General features: G+C 45.4%; 2 protein-coding genes across 2 annotated transcripts in view; both read left to right on the plus strand.

The window, feature by feature from the left end:
* The window catches only part of LOC121002302 (ATP-binding cassette sub-family B member 5-like), a 1,125,761-nt gene that overhangs the window by 352,135 nt on the left and 754,259 nt on the right, over nucleotides 1-19,367 (plus strand). The gene's annotated exons all lie outside the window — the stretch shown is intronic.
* LOC121002304 (ATP-dependent translocase ABCB1-like) overlaps nucleotides 1-19,367 on the plus strand; it is a 159,134-nt gene that overhangs the window by 64,858 nt on the left and 74,909 nt on the right. Inside the window, exon 10 of the mRNA XM_040433705.1 lies at nucleotides 14,420-14,623. Within this exon, the coding sequence (XP_040289639.1) occupies nucleotides 14,420-14,623 (204 nt within the window). The remainder of the gene's footprint in view (nucleotides 1-14,419; nucleotides 14,624-19,367) is intronic.

Raw genomic sequence — 19,367 nt, forward strand, 5'->3', positions numbered from 1 at the left:
TCTTGGTGGCGACGGGTACCCCAGGTTCCTCCTCCGGTATTATGTGCGCCGGGCTGACTTCTTGGTCCTCCAGGCTAACGGTCGACGTGATCACTGGCAATCCGGCCGGTGACGCTGCCGGTGGTGGCCCTGCCAGGGAGAGGGTCGCGGTGACCGATTCCAGCCTCTCCAACCTGGCGTTGACTTTAGACATGGATGACATTTAGAGAGGACAGCATGGTATGTATATCCCCTGTGCTGGACTGGCTAGGTCCTTCCCCTGCCTCCCTGTTATCGATTGGTGTGCGCAGCAGCCGGAAAAGCTCTGCTCTCCTCGCCGTGGCGGGGAAGGGAACAAGCCGTCACCTTAACTCCGTCGTTATGCGCGGGATTGTCCAGGATCTGATGGGTGCTGGACTGGCTAGACCGTCTCCCTGGGTAGCAGTGACGGATCTAGCAGGGGTGCCAGGTAGGGAGAAGTTCTCTATCCCTTCCAGAGACATGGTAAAACAAAACAGTTGATTAGCTTGGGGAAACACAGGATCGTGCTGGCAAGCTAGCTAGGCCGGATGGCGAAAAAATTATACTTGCATGGTGACAGATGAGGCTCTGCTAATTTGCCAAGCGGCTTGAGAGGCTCTACCTATGATTTGGCGCGAGGGGTTAATGAGGCCACTTGTGGTAGTGGCAGGAGCGTTGGCCTCTCGGTGACTGTAAGACAGGACTAGGGGAAGGGAGTGACAGGTGAGGCCCTCTCTATGCAACACGCGAGGCGGCTTACTAACGAGGTGGCGCGTTGGGCGGGTGCCTCTGTACGTTTGAGGCGGGGTGTCGGCCTCGCGGGACCACTAACTGCTGGCGAAGCCAAGAAGGGGGTAACCTAGTGGGATGATGGTGCCCCTAAAGCCAGCACACTGACCCTAACGGGATAATTCGAAATGTAAGGAAGACTTTTGTTAAATGAGCAGGTGAACGTACCTGGTGGTAAGAAAATTCTCCGGATACACGGTAGTGCAAAATACAATATAGGTTGACCGCCTGAAAAAGGGGGAGGGTAGACATAAAATAGTGTGATGAAATGTGACAATGTACATGGTACATATGCATGACCCGGAGGATCATGACGGTTGTTCATGAAATGATAGCTTGCGCCTGGTGTGAGAAGAGACCAGCGCGTGGCGCATGGCCATGCACAAGTGGGAATGTGCGTTTTGCAATCCAATGGAACGTATTGGTCTGTGTCCTTTAATTCGTTTTTTTTTTCTTTTTTTTTTTTTGTGACGGGACCATCCGAAATGTAAGGAGAAAATCGTTTAAGAGCAGGTGTACGTACCTGGTAACAGAAAGTAGTATGACGAGAGTGGACTGTGGTATAAACATTAGCATGACCCGAGAGGATCATAGCGTGAATATGCAATAATGCAGCGCCTGTGCGGGTGATGTGCGAAATGAGGCCTGTGATTTATTACGTGGCGGAGCGTGTGATCGTGCGGACTGTATGGATTTTCCGTTTTTTTTATTTTTTTTTTTTTTATTTAATTTTATTTTATTTTATTTATTTATTTATTTATTTATTTTTATTTAATTTATTTATTTATTTATTTTTATTTATTTATTTATTTTTTATTTAATTTATTTATTTATTTATTTTATTTTTTATTTATTTTTATTTTATTTATTTTTTTGACCCTGGGGCAAAGTGGTGGGTTTATGTTTATGTGTGGGGGCTGTTTGACCTAATGGCGGTGGGGTGTTTCAACAAGGAGGGTTTGTGTGCAAGGCAAAACAGGCCGGTTATTCATGAAATGACAGCTTGCGCCTGGTGTGAAAGACCAGTGCGTGCCGTGTGGCCATGGCCAGGCGGAAAGCGCGTGCCTGCAATTTAATGGAACATTTTGGACCGTGTCCCTGCAATTCCCACCTATTCATTGATTATGATGCAATGAATAGGTGATGACCCATCCGAAGGGTAGATCATCGTTAACAAAAAGGTGAAGAACCCCTTTGAGACAGTCACTTTGCCGCTGAGTGCGTATGGGAAATTATGCCCTTCCAGCCAGACGAGCATTTATAAGATCATGCATGATTTTGGACAGGAGGGCCTGGCTCATGATCTTCCATGTTTATTCCAAAGGTGTTAGATGGCGTTTCCCTTTCTTTTATTGGGGCTGCTGGGGTGTGTATGACTGGAGGGGCGTGCTGGAAGGCTCCCCTGCCGTCCGACGGCAGCCCCCCGCAACAGATGCGGCGCGCACGGCCGCCGGGATACCGCGCACGCGCCGATGGAATCGCCGCGCATGCGCAGAACCCCGGCCGCGCACGCGCAGACCAGGCACCAGGACGCGGCCGGGCGCCATTGGCCGCGCGGCAGGAGGAGCGGTAACCAGGCAGGCGGTGGTGGGGAGGGGATGTCAGGGCAGCGGTGAGCCCAGTGGAGGTGAAATGAATGGGGGGTGTGCAGGTTGCACCGCCGCTGGCCCCCGTGACTGCGCACGTAAATGACCGGGTGTGTAGGTGAAGTGAAAGTGAATCATGTGGAACATACTTGGAAGATTTGTGACTGTGTGTGAGGAGTGACATTTGGAGCATGTGAAATGAAAGCCATTTATTTGTGAACCCATTCGTCCGGAGTCCCCCCCCCCCACGGCCGCCGGGATACTGACGAAATCGCCGCGCATGCGCAGAACCCCGGCCGCGCATGCGCAGACCAGGCCCCAGGACGCGGCCGGGCGCCATCGGCCGCGCGGCAGGAGGAGCGGCAACAGGCAGGAGGTGGTGGGGAGGGGATGTCCGAAGCAGCGTGCGTACGAGGGTGTGAGCAGTGTGGCCCTTTCAGCCGCGCAAGGTCATGTGAGCAAGTGTGTGATTTTTTTGGGCCCTGCTGTGACATGAAAGGGGGGGGGGGCATGAATGTAAGTGAGTTGCAGGGTGGTTTGCTGAACTGGAATGGGAGGAAACCCAGGAACAATAACCTGGGCTGGCTTGCTGCAGGGTGGTGACTGGAGTAGGGCTGCTGTGTGGTCGTGTCCCTTGTGCCTCGTAAAAGGCACGACAGACATGAAATGCAAGTGACTTGTGAGCGAGAAACCGTGACATGAGTGAAATGATTGTGAAATGGAATGGTACAGGGGCAGGCAGCGGGACGCGGCCGGCAGGAGGAGCGGCGGAACAGGAAGGAGGCGGTGGGGAGGGGATGCTTGTGGCAGCGGTATGCCCAGTGGAGGCGGACATGAATGGAGGGTGTACCAGGTGCACCGCAGCTGGCACCTGTAGCCGTGCACATGAACATGAGTGGGGGGGGGGGCATGAATGTGGATGATGTGGGGTGATATGAACTGACCCAGAAATGGGGAATGAGCCCGGAACCACCAGTGCTGACCGGAGTGTTAGTACTGTGGGAAGACGCCGGAATAGGACATGAGAGAAATAAGATGCCGGTGATTGATGCGAGAAAGCCGTGACATTGGTGCAGCGTGTATGAGATGAAACAAACCGAAATGGGGGATTAACCCAGGAACCATTGGCCGCCTGCTGCAGAGCTGTTGACCAGAATGGTGGTACGGTTGTGAACAAATTGTGCATGAACAGGCGTGACAGAAATGAATACAGGTGACTTGTATGAAAAATCTGTGACATTGGTGCGCGTTTGATGAATGAAATGGTACAGGGGGCAACCGCGCGCCCCGGCTGTACCGTATGGATGACTCAGAAAACCACTGCCCGCATGCCGCAGGGGTGTTGACCGGAGTGGTGATACGGTGCAGATAACTTATGCATGAACAAGACATGACAGAAATGAAAAGCTGGTGACTTGTGCGAGAAAGCCGTGACATTAGTGCAGCGTTTGGTGAAATGAAATGAACAGAAATGGGGGATTGCCCAAGAAAACGACTGCATGCTTGTCGCAGGGGGCCGACCGGAATAGTGGTATGGTGTGGACAAATTGAGCATGAACAAGGCGTGACAGAAATGAAATACTGGTGACTTGTACGAGAAAACAGTGACATTGGTGCAGCGTTTGGTGAAATGAATTGAACCGGTACAGGGGGCAACCGTGAGGCCCCGGCTGCACCGTATGGATGACTCGCAGTCTAACGGGCAAACGTGACCCACAGTGAACCGAGTGAAGCCGGAAAAAATAGAACCGAAATGCTCCAAATCCAGAACGGATGGCAACGAAAACTCCCAGAAATCCAGCGACTCGCAGGTAACTCTCCAGGAACTCCACAAGCGACCTCCTCTCTCAAAAGCTCAGACCTCAATGATGCAGGAGCCAGGTAAGGGGAGTGCCCTAAATAGGCTGGAGGCGGACCTCAGCCCCTCCCACAAATCCAGGCAATCTGCCTTAATACGTGTCATCTCTGTTTTGGATCCACTCCTGCTATTTTGGGCATTAGCAATACTGATGGATTACTGACCAAATGCTGACCGAAGGTGAAGGTGGATGCTCCACAGACAGGATCCGTTTTTTGGGGGTTATTGTTCTGACGGATCAGAGGAAGGGCAAAATAATCAGCGACGTCAACACAAACTTACTGCTGACACCCTCTCCACTCTGTCAGGGAGGGGACTCTACTTGTATAAGCGTTTGATAGAACAGGTTCTGTAGACTTCTATGTGGAATCGGCTGACGACAATGTAAAAGGAGTGTGCTTTTTCTTGGTGCTAACATCGACCTGTAAGGCTGAGTTCATACTTGAGTTATTTAGTCAGTTTTGGCCCTGTGACTGCCCAAATAAGTGAAGTGTGCAGTGATTCTAACATGTCATCTGCATGTCATACTGACTCACAGTTTTATTTCACTACCACAGCAGATTCCCTATACATGTTACTGCAAGGCACAGTGTTCTACACCATTATAAAGGCTTTCTTCAGCCAGGAAATAGCAGCTTTTTACTTGATTCGCCGCAAATAAATTCGGATTGAACGAATTTTTGAAAAATTTGTTCATCTCTAGTGGCAGCCCTACTCCAGGCTGAATCTGAAAACACCAAATTTCACTTACTTTCACCCTGCTGATACAGAGCTCAGCTCCTGCAATCTTCAGGAATGCTCAGGAAATAATTATCTAAATAAAATAATGTTATTTTCTCTCCCTACTAATAGGACATGGCCTATTTTGATGACAAGCAAAATGCTGTGGGTGCCCTTCTTGCAAGACTTACAATAGATACTTCTCAAATTAAAGGGGTGAGTATAAGTTTATTTAAGCTAAAATGGCATATTTGCATTATACATTTTAATCTCCCTTCTTGAGCTTTTCAAAAGTTAGAAGTACAGTATTTTTGTTGTTTGTCACTCCATGTATTTCTGAAAAAAAAAAAAAACTTAGACCAGCATCTCCTAAAAATATGACATAAAAACGGAATTACTGCTATATTTCCTATTTGAAAATTAGAAGCTTTTAATCATGCACATATGTTTCTGCCTCATCCACTCTGCCTCTTCACATACTGTATATCTTTCCATAGTGTGGGCTTCAGGACTTCACATAAAGTCAAACCTTTTTCTCCTATTTTAGTGATCCTTTCTAAACAAACTGTAACCTTGTTAGCTAACCAGCCATAGCTAAACTACAGCCATGTCTCAGTAAAGCTATGTTCACATCTCTTCTAAAGGTAAGAGGAACATACTACTGGAGCTACTGGCAGTTTCTGCTGCTGGCATATGATTTAGGTGCCTGCCCAAACGAGCATATTACCCGAAGAATGTTTGTTCATCAGGTAGTCGGCGGCAACTTTACATTGCCAGATAATCACTAACTAGCGCTCGATAGCGATTATCTGATGGATTCTCAACCTGTGTAAAGGGGCCCCAAGACAGGATCCACCATTCACAATAGGTGATTGTCATAGCTTATCAACTCCAACCTGATCTCTGCACAGGTCACAGGGCATGTCTAGAAAACTGTCCTATAGAAGAAGTTCAAGAGGTTCTCTCTTGTCCATTATGTCTATACAGGGGAGCACCCAGGAATTTTGTCTAGGGGGGTCTGAAAGGCAACAAATGTAGCACATGTAGCGCGCTGTGCCAATTCTTTTGCCCACCCATTTTTCAAAGCCCCCTTTATATTTAGAAATGCGGGGTGCGTAGTGTGCTGCGCCGATTCTTTTGACTGGCCATTTGTAAAAGTCCTGTATGAGTGTTTAAAAAGCCAGCGCACACAGCGCACCCTGCGCAATATATTTAGCCCTGCCCATTATTAAAAGCCACTCCTACATATAATAGGCCACTCCCAACAAACACTGTACAGCTGAAATTCTATAGGCCTGTCTCTACACTTCATACGGAGAGGGGAGGGCCTGTCCTGGCTGCACTGCCTGCTTCACATTATACAATAGACAACAGCAGGCTACAGCGATGGAGCTCCTCCACTCTCCTCCCTCCCCAGATCCTGCTCAAGGCCTGTGGTTCCCCCCACCATCTGCCACCCGCCCGTGGCCTGCTTCCCCCCTTGGCCATCCTCACCCAGCTCTGAATCCTCCTTCTGTAAATGGCAGGGGGAGTTACCGGAGCATCTCCTCTCCTACATAGAGCCACATACCTCTTACATCCAGTGATGTCACCTTCGTTGTAGAAGTTCTCTTTCGTCATCTTCTCCATTCAGACCAGATCACCATGATGATTTTTCAGCCATCTTCCGTCTCTGCAGAGATTGACAAACAGACATTAGTTCCCCACATTTCCATCATCTTCACATCTTCTGAACACTTTTTCCTGCCACCCCCAATGCTATACTGCAGAAACAGCCCCCCTGGAAATTCTGCTACTACACAATTATTGGCACACAGTGCTCTAAAAAATAACTGTGCCCAGACACTAATAGTATAAAGATAATGTCCCCCAAAAATAATTGTGCTAAGCTGATACTGTGCCAGGGTGTCCCCCAAAGTAACAGTCCTCCCCAAAATCCTACCAATAGAAATACTTCTCTGCCAGAGCACACCTAGTAGTAATAATGCCCCTATAGTGCCCATACTAGTAATCATGTTCCTCATAGCCCCCAGGAGTAAGCAAAGCTCCCCATAATACCCCCTAGTAGTAATAATTCTCTTTATATGACAGTACATGAAATACCCCTGCTTAGTGCCCGCAGTTGAGCTAATGTCCCTGATAATGTATGCCAGTATAAAATACCCCTATATAGTGCCCCAGTAAATGCCCTCATAGTGCTCCTCTCCCCCTTCCCCATAGTGTCCACCATAATATGCCAGTAAAAAAATGCCCCTTCTTAGTGCCACCAGATGTCCCAATAGTGCTCCACTTCTCCATAGTGCCCCCACATAATGCACCATAGTGCCGCTCTCCCCTATAGTGCCTCCCATAATGTGCCAGTAAAAAATGCCCCCTTAGTGCCATCAGATGCCATAGTTCCCGCCATAATGTACCAATGAAAAAGGCCCCCTTAGAGCCCCCACTTCCCCATAGTGCCCCCAAATAATGCCCCTATAGTGCCATAAGATGCCCCATAATGCCACTCTCCCCTATAGTGCCCCCATAATGTGCCAATAAAAAAAAGCCCCTTTAGAGCCCCCAGATTCCCCCATAGTGCTCCTCTCCCCCATGGTGCCCCCCCATAATGTGCCAGTAAGAAATGCCCACATAGTGCCCCCCAAAATGGGCAAGATATAAATGCCCCCAGAGTGCCACCCCCAAAAAAATGGGGCTGTAAGAAATGCCAGATGCCCCCATAGTGCCAGCTCCTCCCCCCCCCAAAAAAAAACAGTAATACTTACCTTCATCAGCAGTGATGCGATGCAGGTCTCTTCCGGCCTGTGTCCCCCGCTGTGTGCTGCCCGGCGGCGGCGCGATGATAATAACGTCTTTGTGCCACCTGAGCCGGTCTCTGATAGGCCGCAGGCACTAATGCCTGCTGCCTATCAGAGGCGGGCTCAAGTGGTGCGATGATGTCATTATCATCATGGGGCCTATCAGAAGAACATAGGACGGCGATACAAATGAATATGGAGATGAACGCTTCCACAATGCGCTCATCTCCTACTGCCCCCCACCTCGATAAAAAAATTAATAAATTATGCACTGGTTGTTCTAGGGGGGGGTCCAGACCCGCTGGACCACCCCTGTCAGTGCACCACTGTTGTCTATATCCCATGTGGCTGCTGTAAAGATATTCTCTAAATGCTCTATAAATGCTGTTAAGAACAGAACAATTTTCTTCCCCTGTAGTAAAATGCCTCCATACAGTACAGACCAAAAGTTTGGACACACCTTCTCATTCAAAGAGTTTTCTTTATTTTCATGACTATGAAAATTGTAGATTCACAATGAAGGCATCAAAACTATGAATTAACACATGTGGAATTATATACATAACAAACAAGTGTGAAACAATTGAAAATATGTCATATTCTAGGTTCTTCAAAGTAGCCACCTTTTGCTTTGGTTACTGCTTTGCACACTCTTGGCATTCTCTTGATGAGCTTCAAGAGGTAGTCCCCTGAAATGGTTTTCACTTCACAGGTGTGCCCTGTCAGGTTTAATAAGTGGGATTTCTTGCCTTATAAATGGGGTTGGGACCATCAGTTGCATTGAGGAGAAGTCAGGTGGATACACAGCTGATAGTCCTACTGAATAGACTGTTAGAATTTGTATTATGGCAAGACAAAAGCAGCTAAGTAAAGAAAAACGAGTGGCCATCATTACTTTAAGAAATGAAGGTCAGTCAGTCAGCCGAAAAATTGGGAAAACTTTGAAAGTAAGGGCTATTTAACCATGAAGGAGAGTGATGGGGTGCTGCGCCAGATGACCTGGCCTCCACAGTCACCGGACCTGAACCCAATCGAGATGGTTTGGGGTGAGCTGGACTGCAGAGTGAAGGCAAAAGGGCCAACAAGTGCTAAGCATCTCTGGGAACTCCTTCAAGACTGTTGGAAGACCATTTCAGGGGACTACCTCTTGAAGCTCATCAAGAGAATGCCAAGAGTGTGCAAAGCAGTAATCAAAGCAAAAGGTGGCTACTTTGAAGAACCTAGAATATGACATATTTTCAGTTGTTTCACACTTGTTTGTTATGTATATAATTCCACATGTGTTAATTCATAGTTTTGATGCCTTCATAGTCATGAAAATAAAGAAAACTCTTTGAATGAGAAGGTGTGTCCAAACTTTTGGTCTGTACTGTATATGCTGTATAATGTTTCCCCCTGAAGTCTAATGCCCCGTTTATGTAATGCTCTCCCCTTGTAGTATAAGGCTTCTGTTTATATAATGCTCTCCCAGCTTAGTATAATGCCCTTGTATATATAATGCTTCCCCCTCTTAGAGTAATGCCCCTGTATATATAATGCTCTTCCTCCATAGTACAATGTGCTCCCCCCTTTAGTATAATGCCCCTGTATATATCCTTTTCACCCCAAAGTACAATGTGCTTCTCCTTTTAGTCCTGTATTATATTGCCTCCATTTATATAATGCTCCCCTGTAGTATTGTGCCCCCATTTATATAATTCTCTCCCCCTTTAGTATAATGCCACCATATATAAGGCACTCAGCCTCTAGTATAATGCCCCTATATACAGTACAGACCAAAAGTTTGGACACACCTTCTCATTCAAAGAGTTTTCTTTATTTTCATGACTATGAAGGCATCAAAACTATGAATTAACACATGTGGAATTACAGGGAGTGCAGAATTATTAGGCAAGTTGTATTTTTGAGGATTAATTTTATTATTGAACCATGTTCTCAATGAACCCAAAAAACTCATTAATATCAAAGCTGAATATTTTTGGAAGTAGTTTTTAGTTTGTTTTTAGTTTTAGCTATTTTAGGGGGATATCTGTGTTTGCAGGTGACTATTACTGTGCATAATTATTAGACAACTTAACAAAAAACAAATATATACCCATTTCAATTATTTATTTTTACCAGTGAAACCAATATAACATCTCAACATTCACAAATATACATTTCTGACATTCAAAAACAAAACAAAAACAAATCAGTGACCAATATAGCCACCTTTCTTTGCAAGGACACTCAAAAGCCTGCCATCCATGGATTCTGTCAGTGTTTTGATCTGTTCACCATCAACATTGCGTGCAGCAGCAACCACAGCCTCCCAGACACTGTTCAGAGAGGTGTACTGTTTTCCCTCCTTGTAAATCTCACATTTGATGATGGACCACAGGTTCTCAATGGGGTTCAGATCAGGTGAACAAGGAGGCCATGTCATTAGATTTTCTTCTTTTATACCCTTTCTTGCCAGCCACGCTGTGGAGTACTTGGACGCGTGTGATGGAGCATTGTCCTGCATGAAAATCATGTTTTTCTTGAAGGATGCAGACTTCTTCCTGTACCACTGCTTGAAGAAGGTATCTTCCAGAAACTGGCAGTAGGACTGGGAGTTGAGCTTGACTCCATCCTCAACCCGAAAAGGCCCCACAAGCTCATCTTTGATGATACCAGCCCAAACCAGTACTCCACCTTGCTGGCGTCTGAGTCGGACTGGAACTCTCTGCCCTTTACCAATCCAGCCACGGGCCCATCCATCTGGCCCATCAAGACTCACTCTCATTTCATCAGTCCATAAAACCTTAGAAAAATCAGTCTTGAGATATTTCTTGGCCCAGTCTTGACGTTTCAGCTTGTGTGTCTTGTTCAGTAGTGGTCGTCTTTCAGCCTTTCTTACCTTGGCCATGTCTCTGAGTATTGCACACCTTGTGCTTTTGGGCACTCCAGTGATGTTGCAGCTCTGAAATATGGCCAAACTGGTGGCAAGTGGCATCTTGGCAGCTGCACGCTTGACTTTTCTCAGTTCATGGGCAGTTATTTTGCGCCTTGGTTTTTCCACACGCTTCTTGCGACCCTGTTGACTATTTTGAATGAAACGCTTGATTGTTCGATGATCACGCTTCAGAAGCTTTGCAATTTTAAGAGTGCTGCATCCCTCTGCAAGATATCTCACTATTTTTGACTTTTCTGAGCCTGTCAAGTCCTTCTTTTGACCCATTTTGCCAAAGGAAAGGAAGTTGCCTAAGAATTATGCACACCTAATATAGGGTGTTGATGTTATTAGACCACACCCCTTCTCATTACAGAGATGCACATCACCTAATATGCTTAATTGGTAGTAGGCTTTCGAGCCTATACAGCTTGGAGTAAGACAACATGCATAAAGAGGATGATGTGGTCAAAATACTAATTTGCCTAATAATTCTGCACTCCCTGTATATACAAAATAAACAAGTGTGAAACAACTGAAAATATGTCATATTCTAGGTTCTTCAAAGTAGCCACCTTTTGCTTTGATTACTGCTTTGCACACTCTTGGCATTCTCTTGATGAGCTTCAAGAGGTAGTCCCCTGAAATGGTCTTCCAACAGTCTTGAAGGAGTTCCCAGAGATGCTTAGCACTTGTTGGCCCTTTTGCCTTCACTCTGCAGTCCAGCTCACCCCAAACCATCTCGATTGGGTTCAGGTCCGGTGACTGTGGAGGCCAGGTCATCTGGCGCAGCACCCCATCACTCTCCTTCATGGTCAAATAGCCCTTACTTTCAAAGTTTTCCCAATTTTTCGCCTGACTGAATGACCTTCATTTCTTAAAGTAATGATGGCCACTTGTTTTTCTTTACTTAGCTGCTTTTTTCTTGCCATAATACAAATTCTAACAGTCTATTCAGTAGGAATATCAGCTGTTTATCCACCTGACTTCTCCTCAACGCAACTGATGGTCCCAACCCCATTTATAAGGCAAGAAATCCCACTTATTAAACCTGACAGGGCACACCTGTGAAGTGAAAACCATTTCAGGGGACTACCTCTTGAAGCTCATCAAGAGAATGCCAAGAGTGTGCAAAGCAGTAATCAAAGCAAAAGGTGGCTACTTTGAAGAACCTAGAATATGACATATTTTCTGTTGTTTCACACTTGTTTGTTATGTATATAATTCCACATGTGTTAATTCATAGTTTTGATGCCTTCAGTGTGAATCAAAAATTTTCATAGTCATGAAAATAAAGAAAACTCTTTGAATGAGAAGGTGTGTCCAAACTTTTGGTCTGTACTGTATAATACGCCCCCCCACCCCCCAACCACCACCCGGTATTTCCCCCTGTAGTGCTATATATATACAGTTGCAAGAAAAAGTATGTGAACCCTTTGGAATGATATGGATTTCTGCACAAATTGGTCATAAAATGTGATCTGATCTTCATCTAAATCACAACAATAGACAATCACAGTCTGCTTAAACTAATAACAGACAAAGAATTAAATGTTACCATGTTTTTATTGAACACACCATGTAAACATTCACAGTGCAGGTGGAAAAAGTATGTAAACCCTTGGATTTAATAACTGGTTGAACCTCCTTTGGCAGCAATAACTTCAACCAAACGTTTCCTGTAGTTGCAGATCAGACGTGCACAACGGTCAGGAGGAATTCTTGACCATTCCTCTTTACAGAACTGTTTCAGTTCAGCAATATTCTTGGGATGTCTGATGTGAATCGCTTTCTTGAGGTCATGCCACAGGACCCTGACTGGGCCACTCCAGAAGGCATATTTTCTTCTGTTTAAGCCATTCTGTTGTTGATTTACTTCTATTCTTTGGGTCGTTGTCCTGTTGCAACACCCATCTTCTGTTGAGCTTCAGCTGGTGGACAGATGGCCTTAAGTTCTCCTGCAAAATGTCTTGATAAACTTGGGAATTAATTTTTCCTTCGATGATAGCAATCCGTCCAGGCCCTGACGCAGCAAAGCAGCCCCAAACCATGATGCCCCCACCACCATACTTCACAGTTTGGATGAGGTTTTCATGTCTGTGTGCTGTGCCTCTTTTTCTCCACACATAGCATTGTGTGTTTCTTCCAAACAACTCAACTTTGGTTTCATCTGTCCACAGAATATTGTACCAGTACGGCTGTGGAACATCCAGGTGCTCTTGTGCAAACTGTAAACGTGCAGCAATGTTTTTTTTTTACAGCAGTGGCTTCTTCTGTGGTATCCTCTCATGAAATCTATTGTTGTTTAGTCATTTAGGTATCGTAGATTCGCTAACAGGGATGTTAGCATATGCCAGAGACTTTTGTAAGTCTTTAGCTGACACTCTAGTATTCTTCTTCACCTCATTGAGCAGTCTGCGCTGTGCTCTTGCAGTCATCTTTACAGGACGGCCACTCCTAGGGAGAGTAGCAGCAGTGCTGAACTTTCTCCATTTATAGACAATTTGTCTTACCGTGGACTGATGAACAGCAAGGCTTTTGGAGATAACCCTTTTCAGCTTTATGCAAGTCAACAATTCTTAATCGTAGGTCTTTTAAGAGCTCTTTTGTGCGAGGCATCATTTACATCAGGCAATGCTTCTTGTGAAAAGCAAACCCAGAACTGGTGTGTGTGTTTTATAGGGCAGGACAGCTGTAACCAGCACCTCCAATCTCATCTCATTGATTGGACTCCAGTTGGCTGACACCTCACTCCAATTAGCTCTTGGAGATGTCATTAGTCTAGGGGTTCACATACTTTTTCCACCTGCACTGTGAATGTTTACATGGTGTGTTCAATAAAAACATGGTAACATTTAATTCTCTGTGTGTTATTAGTTTAAGCAGACTGTGATTGTCTATTGTTGTGACTTAGATGAAGATCAGATCACATTTTATGACCAATTTGTGCAGAAATCCATATAATTCCAAAGGGTTCACATACTTTTTCTTGCAACTGTATATATATATATATATATTTTTTTTTTAAACAAACATAATACTAAGTGTGTCCCATTCTCCACCACCATTTGCTATGCAGAAATCAGGTTTCTTATTGCCTGTGGCCTTTGATGATGCTTTCCTGCGCAAGGCAACATGACCTACTACACCAGGTCACAGGTGGAACAATGATGTGGTCACGTGCCCACGTTATCGAGCCGACTGTGATCTGGCACAGGAGATCGCGATGATTTCATCGTGACCACATGCGCGGTTCTACTTCTTCATAGGTTTCAGGCCTCCCATGCTCGGTGGCAAACTGCCGCCCGTCTGAGAGACCGATTGGCTACTGCCTGAGGCGAGATTCTCAAATTGCTTCATGGCAGAAACAAGCCTGCACATCAATCAGCTGTTTGAAGAAAATGCAGCGCTCCTGAGTGAATAGTAGAGAGACATCCTATTGAAGTGAATGGTATGGTGGAACGGTAATTACACATGCTCGCCGCTGCAATGTTGACACAGAGAAAAAAAAACAGGGATCATACGTTCCTTCAAACAGATGATCAGTGGAGATTCTGGTAGTCGGGTTCCCGCTGATTGGATATTGATGATCTATCCTGAGAATAGGTCATCAATATAAAAAAAGCAGAGAACCTGTTTCAACCCTACTAATACCACTGAAAGATTTTAATTTTAGCACATTTTATCACTGACACAAGACAAGACATTGTCCTCAAGATTTCTTTAATTCAAAAATGTTTCCCTTTCTGTCTTCTAGCTTACTGGACACCGAGTGGGAGTGCTGACAATGACTGTGACAACTTTGCTTGCTATAATCGGCATTTCGTTTGCATATGGCTGGCAGCTGGCCCTACTTATCTTGGCATTTGTTCCAATTCTCGCCGGAGCCCTGCTGATTGAAACGTTGATTATGGAGAATCAGGCATTCAAAAACCAAAAGGCCCTGGAGGAAGCTGGAAAGGTATATTTATTTAATTCTTAGGCTAGGTCTACACGACAACAATTGTCGCGCGACATTATGTCGCACCAATGTCGCGTGACAATTTTTATAATGATAGTCTATGGTGTCGTACTGCGACATGCGACATGCTGCGACTGGAGCGTTGCAGTCGAGGCATGTCGCATGTCGCACTGCGACACCATAGAATATAATTATAAAAATTGTCGCGCGACATTGATGTAACAAAATGTTGCGCGACATGTTGCAGTGTAGTTGTGCCCTATGTGTCACGTGACTTATTGTCGTGCGATAAATGTCGTCGTGTAGACCTAGCCTAACACTGCAGTCATGGTGTCTAAAATCCAATTTTCTAGGTAATTAATATACATGCTTCCAATTTTAATTTTAGTGGCTCACATAGCATTAGTGTATGTGCAAGTGCATGTGCCAAGTGTCTATGCCGTACCCTAGAGCAGCTAGTATCTGCAAATGGTTTGATTCTATGTTATCTATACCCAGCATAGCCTGACATGGCTTGCTGGTATGGCCAGGGTTTACAATTCTAGATCATGCCTGTTAGGAGGTTAGTCCCACCCCCAACTTGAGATTGTCTAGATTGGAGTTAAGGAAGGAAGCAAATTCCATGTGCTCCTTCTCATCAGGCTTCGACTTCCAGATCTCTGTGTGAGTTACTTTCTCTCAGAAAGAGAGAAAGGGAAAGGAGGGAAAGAAGAGAACTAAGGCTCCATTCACACGTCCATTGTGTGTTGCGGACCCGCAAATTGCGGATCCGCAACACACTCGCCCGGCACCCCTATAGAAATTCCTATTCTGGACAAGAATAGGACATGTTCTATCTTTTGCGGTGCTGCAGACCCAAAGATCGGGGCCGCGCTCCGCAAATGCGGATGCGGACAGCACACTGTGTGCTGTCCGCATCCATTCCGTCCCCATAGAAAATGAATGGGTCCGCACCCGTTCCGCAAAATAGAGTCTGCATGATCAAGCATAGGAGAATCTACTATTACAGCCATTCAGACCCTGCTACTGTGAAGGACAGTGTCAAGACACCCTTCACATCTGGACACTTTCTGACCTTAAAAACCCTGCTTCCCGCAGTGGACACAACAGCCATTATTGCCAAAGTACTGCTACCAGGGAGACTTTAGCAAGACAGTATACAAGAAGTGCCATAACTATCGTTTTGCTAGCCTGCATAACTCACTGTCTGGGGAAACAATGTGCAATATGTACAGACAAAACTGTGCTTCATTGTTGTTGGATACTACTACTCCTGTTTTGCACCTGGTTAAAGAGAGACTTCTTTTACCTTTGACCTGTTTTCCTGACTCCTACACCATAAGCTGGCCATTGCACTCTATACCCCCTACCTTACACCCATACAACCACAAACACCAAGAGCACCCCAAACTACTATCAGGCTGTAGCCCCAATAACCAACAGGGAGTGATCTAATGGAAGAAAGGGTGCACCCTACTTTCACTGTACTGGCCCTAGGGAGCAGCGGTGGGAGGGAAGCCATTGTGATAGACTGTGGTATAGCAAGAGCCACTGCCAATAGTAGCATGGGTTCCTCAATCCCTGGTTGATCTTAGTTATTAGGAGGACTAGGCAGTTAGTTATTTACTGTAGCTACAAAGGTTGAAAACTGTTTTGCCTCTCTTACACGAAAAACATATTGTCAGGCTGGTGTTGCTATGGATTACCTGTCTACCCTGTTGTGGTGGCAATAACACCTAAGATTAATTTTTGAACAAATGTATTGGAAACAGGCATTGCACTGTCTGAAACCCCTGAAGTCACACTAAGACATAAAGAGGTGAAAGACTGCTCTAAGGGACAGTGGATCCCCCATCTACGCAGTCCTTCTACTGTAGCTATATTCTCAGAGAGGAAGGATGGCGTATGATCTACAGCCAGAGGAGCTATGGTCACCAGGATGGAAAAGCATTGGAGAGGCCAGACAGTGACTGAAAAGATTTCATCTGTGTTACCTGTTTTCCCCATATACCCATTTACAGATCATTAATGACAGTCATTTAATGGTAACAGCCCAGGCTCGACTGTTACCTGTGATCATATATATGCAGATAACATGTAGATCACATCTGCTTTGCAAGCATCCAAGGCCACTGTGAGCACTGTGTTCAATGGTTTTCTGTGACAGGGAAGTGATTATTTCATTTCTATGTCACAGTAGAGGAGAGGGCTCTGTGATAGCTCAATTCTGCTGATAGCATTATGTATACGAGCATATTATGTATAGGAGCATGCAAAGCTATTAAACTCACCACATAAATTAACTGGTGGCAAGCACATGGACTAGAATAGGGGTTAAAAACAGGAGTGAGAAAGTGTGATGTTATGAACAGCACTGTGTAGTATGTATTATGCACTGAATATGATTAATGCATTGATGGCAGTGGAAAGTGTTAACTTCTAAGACCCTAGCAAATGGCTGAGTTGAGTCGGACGCCATGCATCAGGCAGTGGTAATAATGATGTAGTATGGTTGTATCACAGTGTCCTACCACAGGCTGTCGCTCCCTGGGGTATGTTGCAGTGAAAGTTATAGCATTGAAGAATGAGGTATCACGGACGTACCGAGACATATGGACGTACCAGCGACAGGTGGCAGGAGATCTGTGAGACTGGCAACACGTGGTTTGATCTGACATGTTTTCCTGTTAAATCAAATAACGTCTGTGTTGTTTCTGGTGCTTGCCACACCTTCTTTCCCAAGATGTTGCTATTGTGGTCATTTTACCTTCTCTATTTACTGTTGTTTCTCCCACTATGCTGTGCGGTTTATAGCTTCCTGTTACTGGTGCTACCAAAGCTTCATTGAAGATAAGTGTTTCCGTTCACTTTTGAATTTTGTTTTGATATATGTGTGTGTTGCCTTTCCCTGTTTGTCATTAGGCCTGAGGGAGACTCCTGTTCGTCCTTCCCTTTGGAGGAACAGGTAGACTCAGTCCTGACCCTAATTCCAGGGTCCTACAAAGTGAGATAGTATTCTAGGTATCCGGTGTATGAACTTGCCTACCTTTGGGGCCTGTTCATACTGGTAGTTTCCAGGCCTAATTTCAGTATCCCCTTTCCCTCCTATGCTCGGTGTGGTGCTTTCCTCCCACACACTAGGGTGACATGAGGCCAGAGTTGAATGTAAGAAAGTCCTTTTTACTAAGTGCAACGTGGAACTTGAAAATACAAACAGCAGCAGAAGATTTTAGTGCAACTCTCTTCTCGCACCAGCAAGGATATTGAGGCAGGTTGGTTGCAATTCAGCATTTAGTTGAGACTGGCCTAGTGTTTTTTTGGTGATGAGGTGGTGGTGTCTTTAGCCCTCACTTCACAGCAGTGTCTGTAGAAGCTGAATATAGCAGTTCACTCTGCTGCCTTTATCCTCTCAAGGCTTTACTTAGGCAATTTAGTAATGGTTCTCTCCTGAGAAATCTGTAACAGGAGTAGGAGCAATGCAGGATATGTCCTCCCCACCCTTGGCAGGAAGCCGCACACGACCACTCCTCCCAACGGGGGAGGAACAGAGTGACTTACCCTGTTCCTAGCAAACTTTGCCATACCTTCCTTGCTGTTAGTGATAGTCAGGAAACAAACAGTGAAATACAATACATAACAATAAACAATTTGGAGTATTACAGGTCTAGGGTACTACATATAGTCGCCTGTTCATATTTAAGACTGTGCCCTCACTCTAACTGCCAAGCTTTATTTGCCTCATTTAAGACCCTTGTAACTACATATTAAACCTGCTTGTCTCTTTTAAGACCATTGTAACTGCTAAGCGTGTTGCCCTATATTCTATTAGTAAATATCCTTTTGCAAGTTCTAACTGAATTCCTTTGGCCATCCTAGTGTGAAGAGGCACACATACCAACTAAGGGCTAAAAAAAAAAATTGTTGTAAGGAATGACCCCCTTTCATGCCACAGCATGTTTTAAAAGAGGTTAGTCGGTGAGGTTTGTCCGTCCACAATCTGCCCAACTTTACATCTGTGACCTGCATTCCAGATACATTCCCACATGTAATCTTTGATCCTCACATGACCCCCTTCTTTGTTCTCCTCTCTTCTGTTGATCCTACAGTCACCTACAATATTTCTCATGTGCATCCCCCACTTGCATACTGTACTCTGCAACTCACTACCCCACCACATCAGACTCTAACCCAACACCCAAACCTTCAAAAGCAACTCTTCAGGAAAGCCTACCACCTTCAATAGGCATGCTGCCCAGGGGTGGTCTGAAAACTCATGGGGCCCCCGGGCAATAGGAGATTATGGGGCCCCTGTGTCCCCGCCCACCCTCAAGCCCCACACACACACAGCCCCACCCACATCACCTATACTTGGTACAGAATTTCTCTTCACTATGTTCAAAATAAATCTTTACCTCAGCAATACAATGCACAGGAATGTGCAGTGTGTGAGTATATCATAGCTAACCCACTGCTTTCCCATAGGGAAGTATTGGGAGGCTATTGCGCATGCGTGGTTTCATAGAGATGCTTTGAATCAATGCATTTCTATGACAGTGTTGCACTGTCACGGATGTAGTAGGAAAGAACACCAAAAGACAACAAGAAGGAAGGGAAAAGACACTAGGCCTCACCGCTAGGGAAGAAAAAGGGTCACCACCTATAAAACCTCTCGATGGTAGAGATGCCCATATACAGTAACCTAGAAAACCCTGGTTTCCCTCGGATGCCCTAAAGGTAATGACAG

The sequence above is a fragment of the Bufo bufo genome, chromosome 5 (genome assembly GCF_905171765.1).
Source record: "Bufo bufo chromosome 5, aBufBuf1.1, whole genome shotgun sequence".
Taxonomy (NCBI): Eukaryota; Metazoa; Chordata; class Amphibia; order Anura; family Bufonidae; genus Bufo; species Bufo bufo.